This window comes from Artemia sp. Qi Xiang Cuo, chromosome 12 (assembly GCF_049724085.1).
Source record: "Artemia sp. Qi Xiang Cuo chromosome 12, ASM4972408v1, whole genome shotgun sequence".
Lineage (NCBI taxonomy): Eukaryota > Metazoa > Arthropoda > Branchiopoda > Anostraca > Artemiidae > Artemia > Artemia sp. Qi Xiang Cuo.
In genome coordinates, this window is record NC_142805.1 from 1,261,559 (window position 1) to 1,276,501 (window position 14,943).

General features: G+C 33.4%; 2 protein-coding genes across 2 annotated transcripts in view; both read left to right on the forward strand.

The window, feature by feature from the left end:
* The window catches only part of LOC148945646 (uncharacterized), a 96,744-nt gene extending 94,725 nt beyond the window's left edge, over positions 1–2,019 (forward strand). Inside the window, exon 5 of the mRNA XM_089097766.1 lies at positions 1,108–2,019. Within this exon, the coding sequence (XP_088953892.1) occupies positions 1,108–1,187 (80 nt within the window). The 3' untranslated portion in view covers positions 1,188–2,019. The remainder of the gene's footprint in view (positions 1–1,107) is intronic.
* Positions 1–14,943, forward strand: part of LOC148945645 (uncharacterized) — a 431,669-nt gene that overhangs the window by 154,338 nt on the left and 262,388 nt on the right. The window lies entirely within an intron of this gene.

The following is a 14,943-nucleotide window of genomic DNA, read 5'->3' on the forward strand; positions in this document are numbered from 1 at the left end:
GCTTCCTTCGGGGTTGGGGTAGGAGGATTGGAACCCTTTGGGGTTGGGTTAGAGGACCTCACAACACTGTTCAAATGAAACTTGTGTATTATAACGACCACACTCAAAACCTCTTCCAAAATCTCTTCAAAAATCTTCTTTTAAAATGTCTCTATCTGTTTCGCCGAAATAGTTCCATAACCTGTCTAAAACGGTTTCGCCCAAATAATCCCTAAACGTAAATTCAGCGTGTTCCTTTGTTATTGGCATCTCTGTGCTAACGCATTTCAAATTAATATGAAACCTTTTCTCGCGCTAAAACAATTCATCGCTAAGATGTTTCTTGCCTAATTGTTTCCATGGCCTTTGGTTATTAATATCCTTTGGAGTTCGACCAAAAGAGTTGTTCCCGAGGCAAAGACATTAATTATTTGGATCTATTCCTGGAGAAATGTTTCTAGGCGAAAATTTTTAAAGTCTGACAGATGATGTCATTGATTGATTGATCTGTCAAGAAAGGGGAAATTAATTTGTTGTTTCTAAGGGGAATTATTGATTCACGATAGGTGAATTGAGGTCGAGAGCACAGGTGTTCCAAGGTCGATGTTGTTGTAAGTGCACGCTCTCAGCGAATGTCAAGGTCGTTGTTGTTGTTGTTTACACACCTTGGAAAAAGAGGTCATTGACCCCATTAACCACGTGTTCTCCCTAATGACTCTATGCCCATATATGGTGTGCTGTCAGTATTCTATGCCCATATTTGGTGTGCTGTCACGAGTAGCACCCCCTCCTCTACTCTTGGTTGAGGCCGTACACCGAGGGGGGGGGGGAGTTAGGGGGGGTTGAACCCCCTCCCCTAAAATGTTTGCCTGACTCGTAAAAACGTAACAAAAATGGATATAAACAAATTTTGTATACGTTTTTGAGTTTTTTTGTGTACCCCCCCCCCGAATTTTTTTTTAGTAAAACCCCCTCCAAAAAAAATCCTGGGTACGGCCTTCTTGGTACTTAAAAACGTGGAAAGGATAAATTGTTTCTTTACCATTGCCTAGGGCTTGTTTTTCATATAGATTCCGTACTGCAAATTACTATTTTAATATAGGTTACTAAGCATGTTTTATTTTCTAGGATTGGAAATCTACTTCTTTCTGGTTGTGATAAGCTTCTACAAAGCTCTGAATGGAACTGTCGTTGTTAGCAACGCTTAAAGTATCGTAATTTTGCAAAATCACCACGAGTTCTTAAATATAATGTTTTACAACTTCATCAGCATTTAAAAGAAATATTTTAATATTTTTAACGTTCTAATGTTTTGATGTTAAAAATTACCCGTGTTTTTTTTTTTTTTTTAATTGGTTTAAATAAGTGCTTGAATCTGTCTCTTGAATCAGATTCTAATGAAAAGGAGTAGAACTGAAAGATTAAAGGAACTAAAAATTACAAAATAAAATCTCTACTATTCGGATCAATTTGTAACAATATAACCTTTTCCAGATTATATTATATAAGTTTTACAATGCGTTACGGGCGAAGACATACTAAAGGCTTTGGCTCGTTTTCTTTTAGAAATTACTGAAAAATGAAAGTCTATAATATGTTGAAAGCGTTAGTTTTTAATATTATACGTGCTGATTACGTTAGAGATCTTATGTGTTAAATACATATACTTTTCTTGAATACAAATATGTGAAACATAATGCAAGTTAATGTTTCTGAATTTAATCTCGAATTTGTTATTTTTACTTTGTTAGTGAAATTCTGTAGATTAAGAATCCTCTTAACAACCCCCCCCCCCTACCCAAAAAAGTGTTGTTTTTTCTTTTGTCATTTCCTTATTGTCTGGTTTACAATACTTGAGTACCTTCACATATATGCCTGTGTGTGCTTAACCCAGCTTGGAGCGTACCTACGAGGTACCAAAGGTACCTACGAGGATTGCCTTATCTGATTCTTGCTTTGCTAATGAGTGCCTTTTTTTCACCATGAAGTTTTTTGTTCTGATTACTCAAAATTTTTAACAAATAAATCGTCTGTTTTGAATTGCACTTGTATCTAATTCACTAGGCTCCAGATAGTTTTCTGCATGTGCCAAATCCAAGGGGGACCAGAGCACCATGGGCGCCCATAACCTGAATTCCAAGGGGGGGGGGTAAACCTCGTCTAATTGGCACTTTTAATGCTATATAATAGAAATATCAGAACAAAAATATAAAAATATGGCAACATCAGTAGTAAGGGTGTACGCACTTTAAAGTACACATGTATTTACACAAGCCTGAGGCATGGATATGCGTGTAGTTTAACCGGTACATTGGCTTGTCAGGGTCGGTCATCTATTACTACGAACGATACTTGTCCTACCACACGGGTTTTCTAATGTGACACTCATTTTTTTGTGTGTCAGTCGGTTAGAGAGAGCTGGCGGTTACTCCATATGATGACTTGATTATTCGGTTTTTTAAAAAACTTGGCAAGCTATAATGTGCTCAAGCAAATACCCTATATTATGTCCATACAGTGCATTCCAATTTTCATTGTGTTTTAAGACATTGTTTATAGTACACTATATATTATTAACTTTGAAAACAATGGATTCGTCAATTTTCGTACATATGGAATTTGGGTAGATTATGTTCCATCCTGTGTTATTTGTCCCACTTTACATTCCATGGCACCTTTCCCTGGCACCTTTCCACTAGACTGATCATTGCTATTGATGTCAATTGAATATGGAATTATACAAAGCCTACCAGACAAGTTTTTTTTGACATAATTTACGTGGACTAGATTTCTTTTTCATGATATACATGTTTTTTTTTTAGGGTAAATCCATGCCAGAAAAACCGGTGCGTCTTTTTTAGCTGCCCAAATATTCAATTATTTTGGTACTTATGGATACCTTTCCAAGCAAGATGGTTAAACATGCTTTTTACAATGGGAAATGTTTTGATTAACATTTGCAAAAAAAAGGGGTAATGGGATTTGCGAATTGGAGGAGATGGGGTGATTATATACTGTATAATACACAAGTGATGTTTTGGAGAGTATTGTCAATTTAACGAGAAATGACTGAAAAGTGTTTTGGCTGAAAAGTGACTGAAAAGTATTCAATATCCTGGTAAACATTATACCTCATTCTTTTATTCTAACTTAACTTCTAGGAATAGGACTTCATTCCATCGGCTAAATCAGTTTATTCATCTATAACGGTGAACAAAAAAGACTATTAATTCCCCGTATTCTTCTTCTTCTTCTGATCATGCACCCATTCCTCCTTCTCTCTTCTTCTTCTGATCATGCGCCCACATCAGTCTATGAAAATGGCTAACGACGATAGAATGACATTGTGAGTTGGCCTAGCTTTACCTCTCCGATGTCGTCTGTATAATACACAAGTGATGTTTGTGTTTTCCTAGCTTGTTTTTTTTCTGTATTTCACACCCCATTAATATGCTTTGAGGATTGTTAGCTAACAATTATTGTTTGCTTTCATTTTGTTTCAAGGGCTAACAGAAAATCGCTAGCTAATATGGTTAGTTAACAAGTTGGCGGTGGAAGACTGTTTACTCTTGTTTCTCTAAAGCTACTAGGCATACTAAAATCCAACTTTATTACTAAAATCGTATATTAGTTTATTTTAAACTAAAAATCTTTTGAAAAGAAAGCAAGGGTTTTCTACTGCAAGTGTTGAAACGAACTAAAATTATTACTTCGCAGCCTATGAGTGGGGATTTTCCTTCATGGACAACCCCTTTCTTCCATACAAAATCCCTCCATGGAGAGATATTCCCACATAAATTCCTCCCCCCAACCCCCTCTCCCATCAGAAATAGTCAGCCCTGAAAACATCTGTATACTTCCCAATAACGAAAACTATATGTAAACAATGGGCAAAGTTCATAACTTGCAACGCTTCTCCGGAGACTGTGGGGGATTAAGTCATCCTCAAAGACATAGTTATTGTATTTTCAACCATGCTGAAGAATATGGATATCTCAAAATTTTAATCGAGTGACTTCGGAAAAAAAATGAGTGGGAGGGGGCCTAGTTGTCCTCCCCTTTTTTTGGTCCTTTAAAAAGCACACTAGAACTTTCAATTTCCATTTGAAGCAAAAAAAAAAAAAAAAAAAAAAAAAAATTACACATTTTTACAGATAGGAAATTAAAAATTCTGCAGTAGGGTTCTCTGATATGCTGAATATGATAGTGTGATTTTTATTAAAGTTTTACGAGTTTTAGAAGATATTTCCCACTTTTTTCGAAAATGTGCCAAATTTTCTCAGGCACCTAACTTTTGACGGGTATAACTAAACTTGGTGCAACTTATATATTTGAAATCAACACACAAATCTAATTCTTTTGCTGTATCTTTTGATATCAAAATTCCGTTTTTTTTTTAGAGTTTCGGTTACTATTGAGCTGGGTCGTTCCTTACTCTCTTTTGATAGTACTAAAGAACTTTCAACAGAGAACTTTCAAAACTTTAGATATCTCTTTTGAAAGTTCTAAAGAACTATAGCGTAAAGAGTGGGGGTTTTCCTTCATGGACAATCCCCTTCTTCCATATAAAATCCCTCCATGGAGAGATATTCCCACGTAAATTCCTCCCCTGACCCCCTCTCCCATCAGAAATAGTCAGCCCTGAAAACATCTGTATACTTCCCAATAACGAAAACTATATGTAAACAATGGGCAAAGTTCATAACTTGCAGTCCCTCCCCCTGGAGACTGTGGGGGATTAAGTCATCCTCAATGACATAGTTATTAGATATTTCGACTATGCTGAAAAAAAATGACTTTCTAAAAATTTGGATTGTGTAACTTTGGGGAAATTGAGCATTGAATGGAGCATAGTTGCCCCTTCAGTTTTTGGTCACTTAAACAGGGCACTAGAACTTTTAATTGTCATTCAAATGAGCCCTACAGTAGGATGATCGCTACTATCCTAAGCTTCAGCTGAAGCTAGCTTCAGACATTGAACCTAAGAGATTCATATCACCATGGTTACGAAGTGATTATAGAATTGGTGGTCTTTAAAAAGACCGCTGTGTAGTCATGAGTGTGATGACTATTGTAAAAATTTATCATTGTTTGTCATCCACTCAGTATGATTCCAATCTATATTACGGTTTTGTTTGTTCTTCTTCTTCTTAGGATATCTCACACACATATTCCGAGAAGGAATATCTATTGGTACCCATTTACTAAAAAATCGAACCTCGTCCTCTGGGTTGTGTATCTTACTCGGAAATATCTCGCAACCAAAATCTTTCAGGTTGTATAACGGTATATCTGACTTTCATTTCTCGATTAAAAGTTTGTCAGTGGGTACATTCCCTTTTGTGTACGGTGCTGTTACGCCAAAAAAACAGCCTATCCCTCTAACCTTCTCCTGTATGTAGGATAAATCCTTCCCTATGTTATAGGAGGGAAGAATCATTCTATTATGTAAACCTATTTTGTTTATAAAGTATAGTGTACTGCGCCACCTGTCTTCATTGTACTCATAACTATTATAGTTTATATACCAGTGGTAACAAGAGACTTCTTGATGATCAGTAGTCAACAGTAGAAACGCGCATTCAAAAATCACTCCACACGCCGATTTCTTCACGCCAATGTATTCGCAGTCAAAAACGCCATACATCTTTGAAGTTATATTGATAGAATGGATATTCAAACTGTTTAAAGTTCCAAATTGAAACTACATTATATACTAAAGAAACTGAATATATTAACATCTAAAACAAGACACACTGGTTTATATTTAATAAAAATTATTTTTATTATTAAGACCTCAGAATACTTATCTTCACGAATGAGAAGTAACAATTTTCCTTAAATTAGAATATTAAATAGATATCGCATGTAAACGAGAACTTCTTATCAGATTCAAACGCTTAATACCCAAGCATATGCGACTCAAATTTCACTCAAGAGTGCTAACGTGTATCTGATGAAATAATTTAAGTCCAGTTTCAGAATTCCTATCAAGTCGAACAATAAAGCAAAAACGAAAACAACTACAAAAAAACCCTAATTTTAAACAGTTTTTGGGAAACAAGGTGAAAGTAAAGTGCAACTCGTATAAATGAAACCCAAAACGTAAAAAAACTACAATAATTAACCGAGTCAAACTCAAAACGAGCAGAAATTAACATAAGTTGGGCGCAAAACCCCTATGCCTCCCCAAGACACGAACAAAATTTGCACTTTACTGAAAAAATACAAATGGTTTTACTTTTACACCTTTAATAAATAAAATGATATTAACATTTTGATTACTAAATATCAGTATATGTATATTAAACTGACAATGCACATTCACTTGTATTTTTCAGTAAAGTGCAAATTTTGTTCTGGCCTTGGGGTTTCGCGCCCAACTTATGTTAATTTCTGCTCGTTTTGAGTTTGTTTCGGTTAATTAGTGTAATTTCTGTTCATTTTGGCTTTCATTTATTTATCGATGCTGATTTGTGGAAGTTTCACGATTGGTAGATTATTTGATGTTATTTTTGCTAATTTTTTGTTTAATGGAGTTCTTTACTTTTCTTTGAAAAACTAATTTTGTGGAAAAAGTGTTTTTTTTAAATTTTTTCTAATTAAGAATGAAAATCATTTTGTTGTAACAACTTATGTTTTTGCGAGGAACGTCATTTTTGTAATGAGACCCAGAAAGCGTTTCAAAAAAAAAATTCTTCCCTGGATTTGCCTTAAATTCGCCGCTTACGCCGAATAACCATGTAAGCAAATATATCGAAGAAAAGAAGCTTATGTTAATTTCTGCTCGTTTTGAGTTTGACTCGGTTAATTATTGTAATTTCTGTTCATTTTGGGTTTCATTTATTTATCGATGCTGATTTGTGACAGTTTCATGATTGGTAGATTATTTGATGTTATTTTTGCTAATTTTTTGTTTAGTGGAGTTCTTTACTTTTCTTTGAAAAACTTATTTTGTGGAAAAAGTGTTTTTTTTTAATTTTTTCTTATTAAGAACGAAAATCCTTTTGTGGGAACAACTTATGTTTTTGCGAGGAACGTCATTTTTGTAATGAAACCCAGAAAGCGTTTCAAAAAAAAAATTCTTGCCTGGATTAGCCATAAATTCGCTGCTTACGCTTAATAACCAATCAAGCAAATATATCGAAGAAAAGAAAAAGCGTGTAAGGGTATTTCAGTCCATTACATACACGTAAAGGAACCAAAAGCTTCCCCAAAAAAGATAATTTTCTAAAATGGTTCACATTTCAACTGGACTCAGAAATACTAAGCTTTAATAGCGTGAATCGTGCTTCAAAAACTCCGGCTTGCTACAGGATTAATTAAAAATAGGACGTTAGCCCAATAAGTTTTATCAAATAGTTCATAGTGTTAAATTGTAATGAAGGAGCGACTTAGCTCAATTGTAACCGAAACTCAAAAATGGAATTTTGATAACAATTGACAAGAATTGGCTTTTTATGCAGATTGCAAATATATAAATTTCATTACGTTTAATATCTACCCACCAAATGCTCCAAGCCTCAGAAGAAAAAGGGATCTTGAAAACCGGGAGCCTGATTTTCGAAAAAGGGGGAAACACCAGTAGAAAGGGGGGTGTAACTCCCACGATAACCACGTGGTTTATAGTTTTCTCAGTGAGAATGAAAAAACAGGAATTTTCGCACTTGAAAAAACATGAATTTTCTCACTTTTATGGATGTTTTATTGGATGGTTATCTGTGTTTGTCAATTTATTTGATGTTTTTCATGGATGTCAACAGCAATTCATGTCTGTTTTATGGTTTTTGTCAGTGAGAATGAAAAAACAGGAACTTTCTCACATTTATGGATGTCAACAGCTATTTATGTCTGTTTTATGTTTCGTTTTCAGTGAGAATGAAAAAACAGGAACTTTCTCACATTTATGGATGTCAACAGCAATTCATGTCTGTTTTATGGTTTTTGTCAGTGAGAATGAAAAAAAAGGAACTTTCTCACTTTGATGGATGTTAACATCAATTCATGTCTGTTTTATGGTTTTTTGTCAGTGAGAATGAAAAAACAGGAACTTTCTCACATTTATGGATGTCAAAAGCAATTCATGTCTGTTTTATGTCTTTAGGCGAACCTAACCTGAGAAATTGATTTACATAATCGGCGGGGCAATTATTGATTCACGAAGGGGAATTAAGAAACAAACATGGCTTCTTTGATCTTTAGGCTAACCTAACCTGAGAAATTGATTTACATAATCTCTAGGGGAATATATTGATTCACGAAGGGGGAATTAAGAAACATTATGGCTTTCTTTAATCTTAGGTCTGAGGGATAAACGTTCTTTAGGTCAGAGAGAAAAATTAACATTCTATTTTTAAATAGGGCTTCATTGATCTTTACTGTCAGGAGTTAGAAATGACATCACTTGTTATCTTGGAATTATGCGGGTGGCTAAAGAGATAGAAATTCTATTTTTAAATACGGCTTCACTGAGCTTTAAGTCGGAGAGATAAATTGATATTCTAACGAAACCTTAATAGTGTAGCTAGGAAAATTTATGAGATGAAGAGATTAACGTAGGAAAGGGTTTCCTAAAAATTTGAAATGTGAATGCACAGAGATGCCAAAAACAAAAGGAACACGCTGAGATTACTTTTAGGGGATTATTTGGGTGAAACGGTTTTAGAAATTTTAGGGAATTATTTCGGCGAAACAGTTAGAGACATTTTAAAAGATGATTTTAGAAAGGGTTTTAGAAGAGGTTTTGAGTGTGGTCGTTATAGTAAACAAGTTCTATTTGAACAATGTCGTGAGGTCCTCTACCCCAACCCCAAAGGTCCCCGATCGCCAGACCCCAACCCAAAGGGCTCCGATCCTTATGCCCCAGTCCCGAAGGAACCCCCCGGTCTCCAAAGGTTCCTCGGTCGGCCCCCCCGCTCCCAGCCCATCTTCAAGAGCGTCTCCGGGCCCCCGCGCTCGGTGTTGTATTTTGTCTGAAAACTATGATTTGGGGGGTGTGGGTTGGTATTTTTGACTTTTCTGTGTTGGATTTCTTAGTCTTTCATAGGTATGTGTTTTCTGAAACCTATGATTTGGGATGGGTGGTTTGCTATTTTGACTTTTCTGAGCTGGATTTCTTAGCCTTTCATAGGTGTGTGTTGTCAGAAAATTATGATTTGGGATATGTAAATTACTATTTCGGGCTTTTCTGAGCTAGATTTCTTAGTCCCTCATAGGTGTTTGTTGTCTGAAACCTATAGTTTGGGATGAGTAGTTTGCTATTTTTGACTTTTCAGAGCTAGGTTTCTTAGCCTTTCATAGGTGTGTGTTGTCAGAAACTTATGATTTGGGATATGTAAATTACTATTTTTGACTTTTCAGAGCTAGATTTCTTAGCCTTTCATGGGTGTTTGTTGTCTGAAACCAATAGTTTGGGATGAGTAGTTAGCTTTTGGACTTTTCAGAGCTGGATTTCTTAGCCTTTCGTGGGTGTGTGTTGACTGAAACTTATTATTTGGGATATTTAAATTACTATTTCGGGCTTTTCTAAGCTAGATTTCTTAGTCATTCGTTGGTATGTGTTGTCTGAAACCTATGATTTGGGATTTTTAGTTTTACTTTTTGGACTTTTCAGAGATAGGATTCTTAGTCACACATAGGTGTTTGTTGTCTGAAACCTATAGTTTGGGATGAGTATTTTGCTATTTCAGGCTTTTCTGAGGTAAGGTTTCTTAGTATTTCATTGGTGTGTGTTGTCTGAAACTTATGACTTGAGGTGTCTAATTTGCTATTTCAGGCCTTTCAGAGCTAAGGTTTCATAGTTTTTAGTAGGTGTATGTTGTCTGAAACTTATGATTTGGGATATGTAAATTACTATTTCGGGCTTTTCTAAGTTAGATTTCTTAGTCTTTTGTTGGTGTGTGTTGACTGAAACCTATGATTTGGGCTATAAGGTTCTTAGTCTTTTGTTGGTGTGTGCTGTCTGAAACCTATGATTTGGGATTTGTAGTTTGCTTTTTGGACTTTTCAGAGCTAGGATTCATAGTCCCTCATAGGTGTTTGTTGTCTGAAACCTATAGTTTGGGATGAGTAGTTTGCTATTTCAGGCTTTTATGATCTAAGGTTTCATAGTATTTCGTAGGTGTGTGTTGTCTGAAACTTATAATTTGGGATGTTTAATTTGCTATTTCAGTCTTTTCTGAGCTAAGGTTTCATAGTATTTTGTAGGTGAATGTTGTCTGAAACTTATGATTTGGGATATGTAAATTACTATTTCGGCCTTTTCTAAGCTAGATTACATAATACTTTGTTGATGTGTGTTGTCTGAAACCCATGATTTGGGATGGGTGGATTGCTATTTTTGACTTTTCTGAGCTGGATTTCTTAGCCTTTCGTAGGTATGTGTTGTCTGAAACCTATGATTTGGGATGGTTAATTTGCTATTTTGGACTTTTCTGAGCTAGGTTTTTTAGCCTTTCATAGACGTGTGTTGTCAGAAAATTATGATTTGGGATTTGTAGTTTGTTTTATAGACTTTTCAGAGCGAGGATTCTTAGTCCCTCATAGGTGTTTGTTGTCTGAAACCTATAGTTTGGGATGAATAGTTTGCTATTTCAAGCTTTTCTGAGCTAAGGTTTCTTAGTATTTCATAGGTATGTGTTGTCTGAAACTTATGATTTGAGGTATGCAATTTGCTATTTCTGACTTTTCATACCCAGATTTCTTAGTCTTTTATAGGTATGTGGTGTCTGAAACCTATGATTTGGGATGTGTGGGTTGCTATTTTTTGACTTTTCTGAGCTGGATTTCTTAGCCTTTTGTAGGTGTGGGTTGACTGAAACCTATGATTTGGGAATGAGCGGTTTGCTATTTTTGACTTTTCTGAGCTAGATTTCTTAGCATTTCATAGGTGTGTGCTTTCAGAAAATTATGATTTGGGAGTTGTAGTTTGCTTTTTGGACTTTTCAGAGCTAGGATTCTTAGTCCCTCATAGGTGTTTGTTGTCTGAAACTTCTAGTTTGGGATGAGTAGTTGGCTATTTCAGGCTTTTCTGAGCTAAGGTTTCTTAGTATATCGTAGGTGAAGCTTCCACGTCAGTTTTAAGTTCACCAAGACATAAAAAATTTGAAGTTCAGTTCTAATTTTTCCACTGAAGATAGGAAAAGTTATACTATGATTGTGATTATTTTCTATGAAGATAGAAAGTTTCACTTTAATTCTAAATTGTCTTAAATTCAGTTCCGACTTTTCTCATAGAGATGAAAAAATTTAAAGTTCAATTTAAAATTTTCTAAACGAAGTCAAGGAAAGTTCAAGTTCTCTTCTGAATTTTCTCAATGAATAAGAAATTAGTCATTGATCATTTCTATTTTTCCAAAAAATATAAAAATTTTCCACTTTAGTTCAGATCTGTGTCGAAGAGATGAAAAATTTAAAATACTGTTCCAAATTTTTCATAGAAGATAAAAAATTTCAAGTTCTCTTAGGAATTTTACCAAAGAACACAATTCAATTCTAATTTCTCCAGAGAAAACAAAAATCTTCCACTTCAGTTCTTTATTTCACAAAGACATAAAGAAATTTAAAGTTCAATTCTAAATTTTTGGGTGGAAGATTGAAAAAGTAATACCATACTTGTGAATATTTTCATGAAAGATAAAAAGTTCTAGTTCATTTTAAAATTTTCTCAACGAAGTGACGAAAAGTTCAAGTTCTCTTCTGATCTTTACCAAAGAACACACTTCAATTCTAATTTATCCAGATAAAAAAAAAATCTTCCACCTCAGTTCTTTATTTCACAAGGACATTAATAAATTTAAAGATCAATTCTAATTTTTCGGTTTAATAGGTAAAAAGAAATGCCTCATTTGTGAATATTTTCATGGAGGATGAAAAGTTCTCGTTCAATTTTAAATTTTCTCAACGAAGTGAAGAATAGTTCAATTTCTCTTCTGAACTTTACCAAAGAACACACTTCAATTCTAATTTCTTCAGAGAAAACAAAAATCTTCCACTTCAGTTCATTATTTCACAAAGACATAAAGAAATTTAAAGTTCAATTCTAATTTTTCGGTGGAAGATGGAAAAAGTAATACCATACTTGTGAATATTTTCACGGAAGATAAAAAGTTCTAGTTCAATTTAAAATTTTCTCAACGAAGTCAAGGAAAGTTCAAGTTCTCTTCTGAATTTTCTCGATGAAAAAGAAATTAGTCATTGATCATTTCTATTTTTCCAAATAATATAAAAATTTTGCACTTTAGTTCAGATCTGTCTCGAAGAGATGAAAAATTTAAAATACTGTTCCATATTTTTCACAAAAGATAAAAAAGTTCAAGTTCTCTTCGGAACCTTTCCAAAGAACACAATTCAATTATAATTTCTCTAGAGAAAATAAAAATCTTCCACTTCAGTTCTTTATTTCACAAAGACATAAAGAACTTTAGAGTTCAATTCTAATTTTTCGGTGGAAGATAGAAAAAGTAATATCATACTTGTGAATATTTTCACGGAAGATAAAAATTTCTAGTTGAATTTAAAATTTCCTCAACGAAGTCAAGGAAAGTTCAAGTTCTCTTCTGAACTTAACCAAAGAACACACTTTAATTCTAATTTCTCCAGAGAGAACAAAAATCTTCCACTTCAGTTCTTTATTTCACAAAGACATACAGAAATTTAAAGTTCAATTCTAAATTTTTCGGTGGGAGATAGAAAAATTAATACCATACTTGTGATTATTTTCACGGAAGATAAAAAGGTCTAGTTCAATTTTAAATTTTCTCAATGAAGTGAAGAAAAGTTCTTGTTCTTTACTGAATTTTACAAAAGAACACAATTCAATTCTAATTTCTGAAGAGAAAATAAAAATATCCCACTTAAGTTCTTTATTTCACAAAGACATAATTAAATTTAAAGTTCAATTCTAAATTTTTCTGTGGAAGATAGAAAAAGTAAGACCGTGCTAGTGAATATTGTCCCTTAAGATAAAAATTTATAGTTCAACTTAAAATTTTTTCAAAAAAGTTAAGAAAAGTTCAAGTTCTCTTCTGAATTTTACTAAAGAAAACACTTCATTTCTAATTTAACAAGAGACAATAAAAATCTTACGCTTCAGTTCTTTATTTCACAAAACACATAAAGAAATTTAAAGTTCAATTCTAAATTTTTCGGAGGAAGATAGAAAAAGTAATATCATACTTGTGAATATTTTCCCGGAAGATAAAAAGTTCTAGTTCAATTTAAAATTTCCTCAATGAAGTGAAGAAAAGTTCAAGTTCTCTTCTGAATTTTACCAAAGAACACACTTCAATTCTAATTTCTCCAGAGAAAATAAAAATCTTCCACTTCAGTTTTAAGTTCCCCAAAGAAATAAAGAAATTTAAAGTTTTATTCTAAATTTTTAGATGGAAGATAGAAAAAGTAATACTATGATTGTGATTGTTTTCAATGAAGATTAAAAGTTTCACTTTATTTATAATTTTTCTTAAATTCAATTCTGATTTTTCTCAAAGAGATGAAAAATTTAAAGTTCTGTTCCAAATTTTTCATAGAAGATATAAAAAGTTATACATTGAGTGTGAATATTCAACATGAAGATAGGAACTCCACTTTAATTCTGAGTTTTCTCGAAGAAGTGCAAATTGTTCAAGTTCTCTTCTGAATTTTCTTAAAGAAGAGAAAAAAGTTAACTCAATTCTGAATTTTACCAATGAAAATGAAAAAACCTTCCACTTCAGTTCTTAATTTCTCAAAGACATGAAAAATTTTAAGTTCAGTTCTAAATTTTTCTGTAGAAGATAGGAAAAGTTATACTATGATTGTGATTATTGTCCAGTTAAGATAAAAATTTACACTTTAATTCTAATTTTATGAAGTTCAATTCCGATTTTTTGCAAAGAGATGAAAAATATTTAAAGTTTTCTTCCAAATTTCTCATATAAGAGAGAAAAGGTTATACATTGTTTTGAATATTATACATGAAGATAAGGAGCATCACTTTAATTCTGAATTTTCTCGAAGAAGTGCAAAATGTTCAAGTTCTCTTTTGAATTTTCTTAAAGAAGTAAAAAAGTTAGCTCAATTCTGAATTTTACCAATGAAAATGAAAAAAAGCTTCCACTTCAGTTTTTAATTCCTCAAAGACATAAAAAATTCAAAGTTCTCTTCTAATTTTTCCAAGAAAATAAAAAGACTCCACTTCAGCTCTGGTTTTATTCACAAAGAGATGAAAAATTTAAAGTTATTATCTAATTTTTAATTATATGTTGAATCCTTTGTCTTATGGATTTACCCATCAAATTAGAAAATGAGTGGCTCGTTATATTACTGAAGACAATTATTTGAACTCATTCATCTAACCTCCAAAACAATCGGTTAGGTTCAGTATAAATAAATATTAATAAATAAATAGAAACATTTCTACATGTTTAAGTTAGGTTAGGTTAACATATAATGAGCTCTCATGATAAGTTAACCTAACCTTTACCGGCGAGTATGGTTAGGTTAGGCTAGATTAAGTTAGGTTAGATCAGGTTAGGTTAAGTTAGGTTAGCCTACGGACGCTTCACTTAGGTTAGCTTAGGTTAGGTGAGAGACATGCAAAAATTTAAGAGTATGATTAGATTAGGTTAAGTTAGGTTAGGCTAGGTTAGCCTACGTACGCGCGTGTCCGTAGGCTAACCTAGCCTAACCTAACTTAACCTAACCTAATCTAACCTAACCTAATCATACACCTAACTTTTTGCCTGTCTCTCACCTAACCTAAGCTAACCTAAGTGAAGCGTCCGTAGGCTAACCTAACTTAACCTCACCTAATCTAACCTAACTGAATCTAGCCTAACCTCACCTCACCCTACGCACAAGTAAATGTTAGGTTAACTTATCAAGATCAATCATGATAAGTTAACCTAACCTAACTTAAACATGTAGAAATATTTCTCTTTATTTATTCAAATTTATTTATACTTAACCTAACCTATTGTTTTG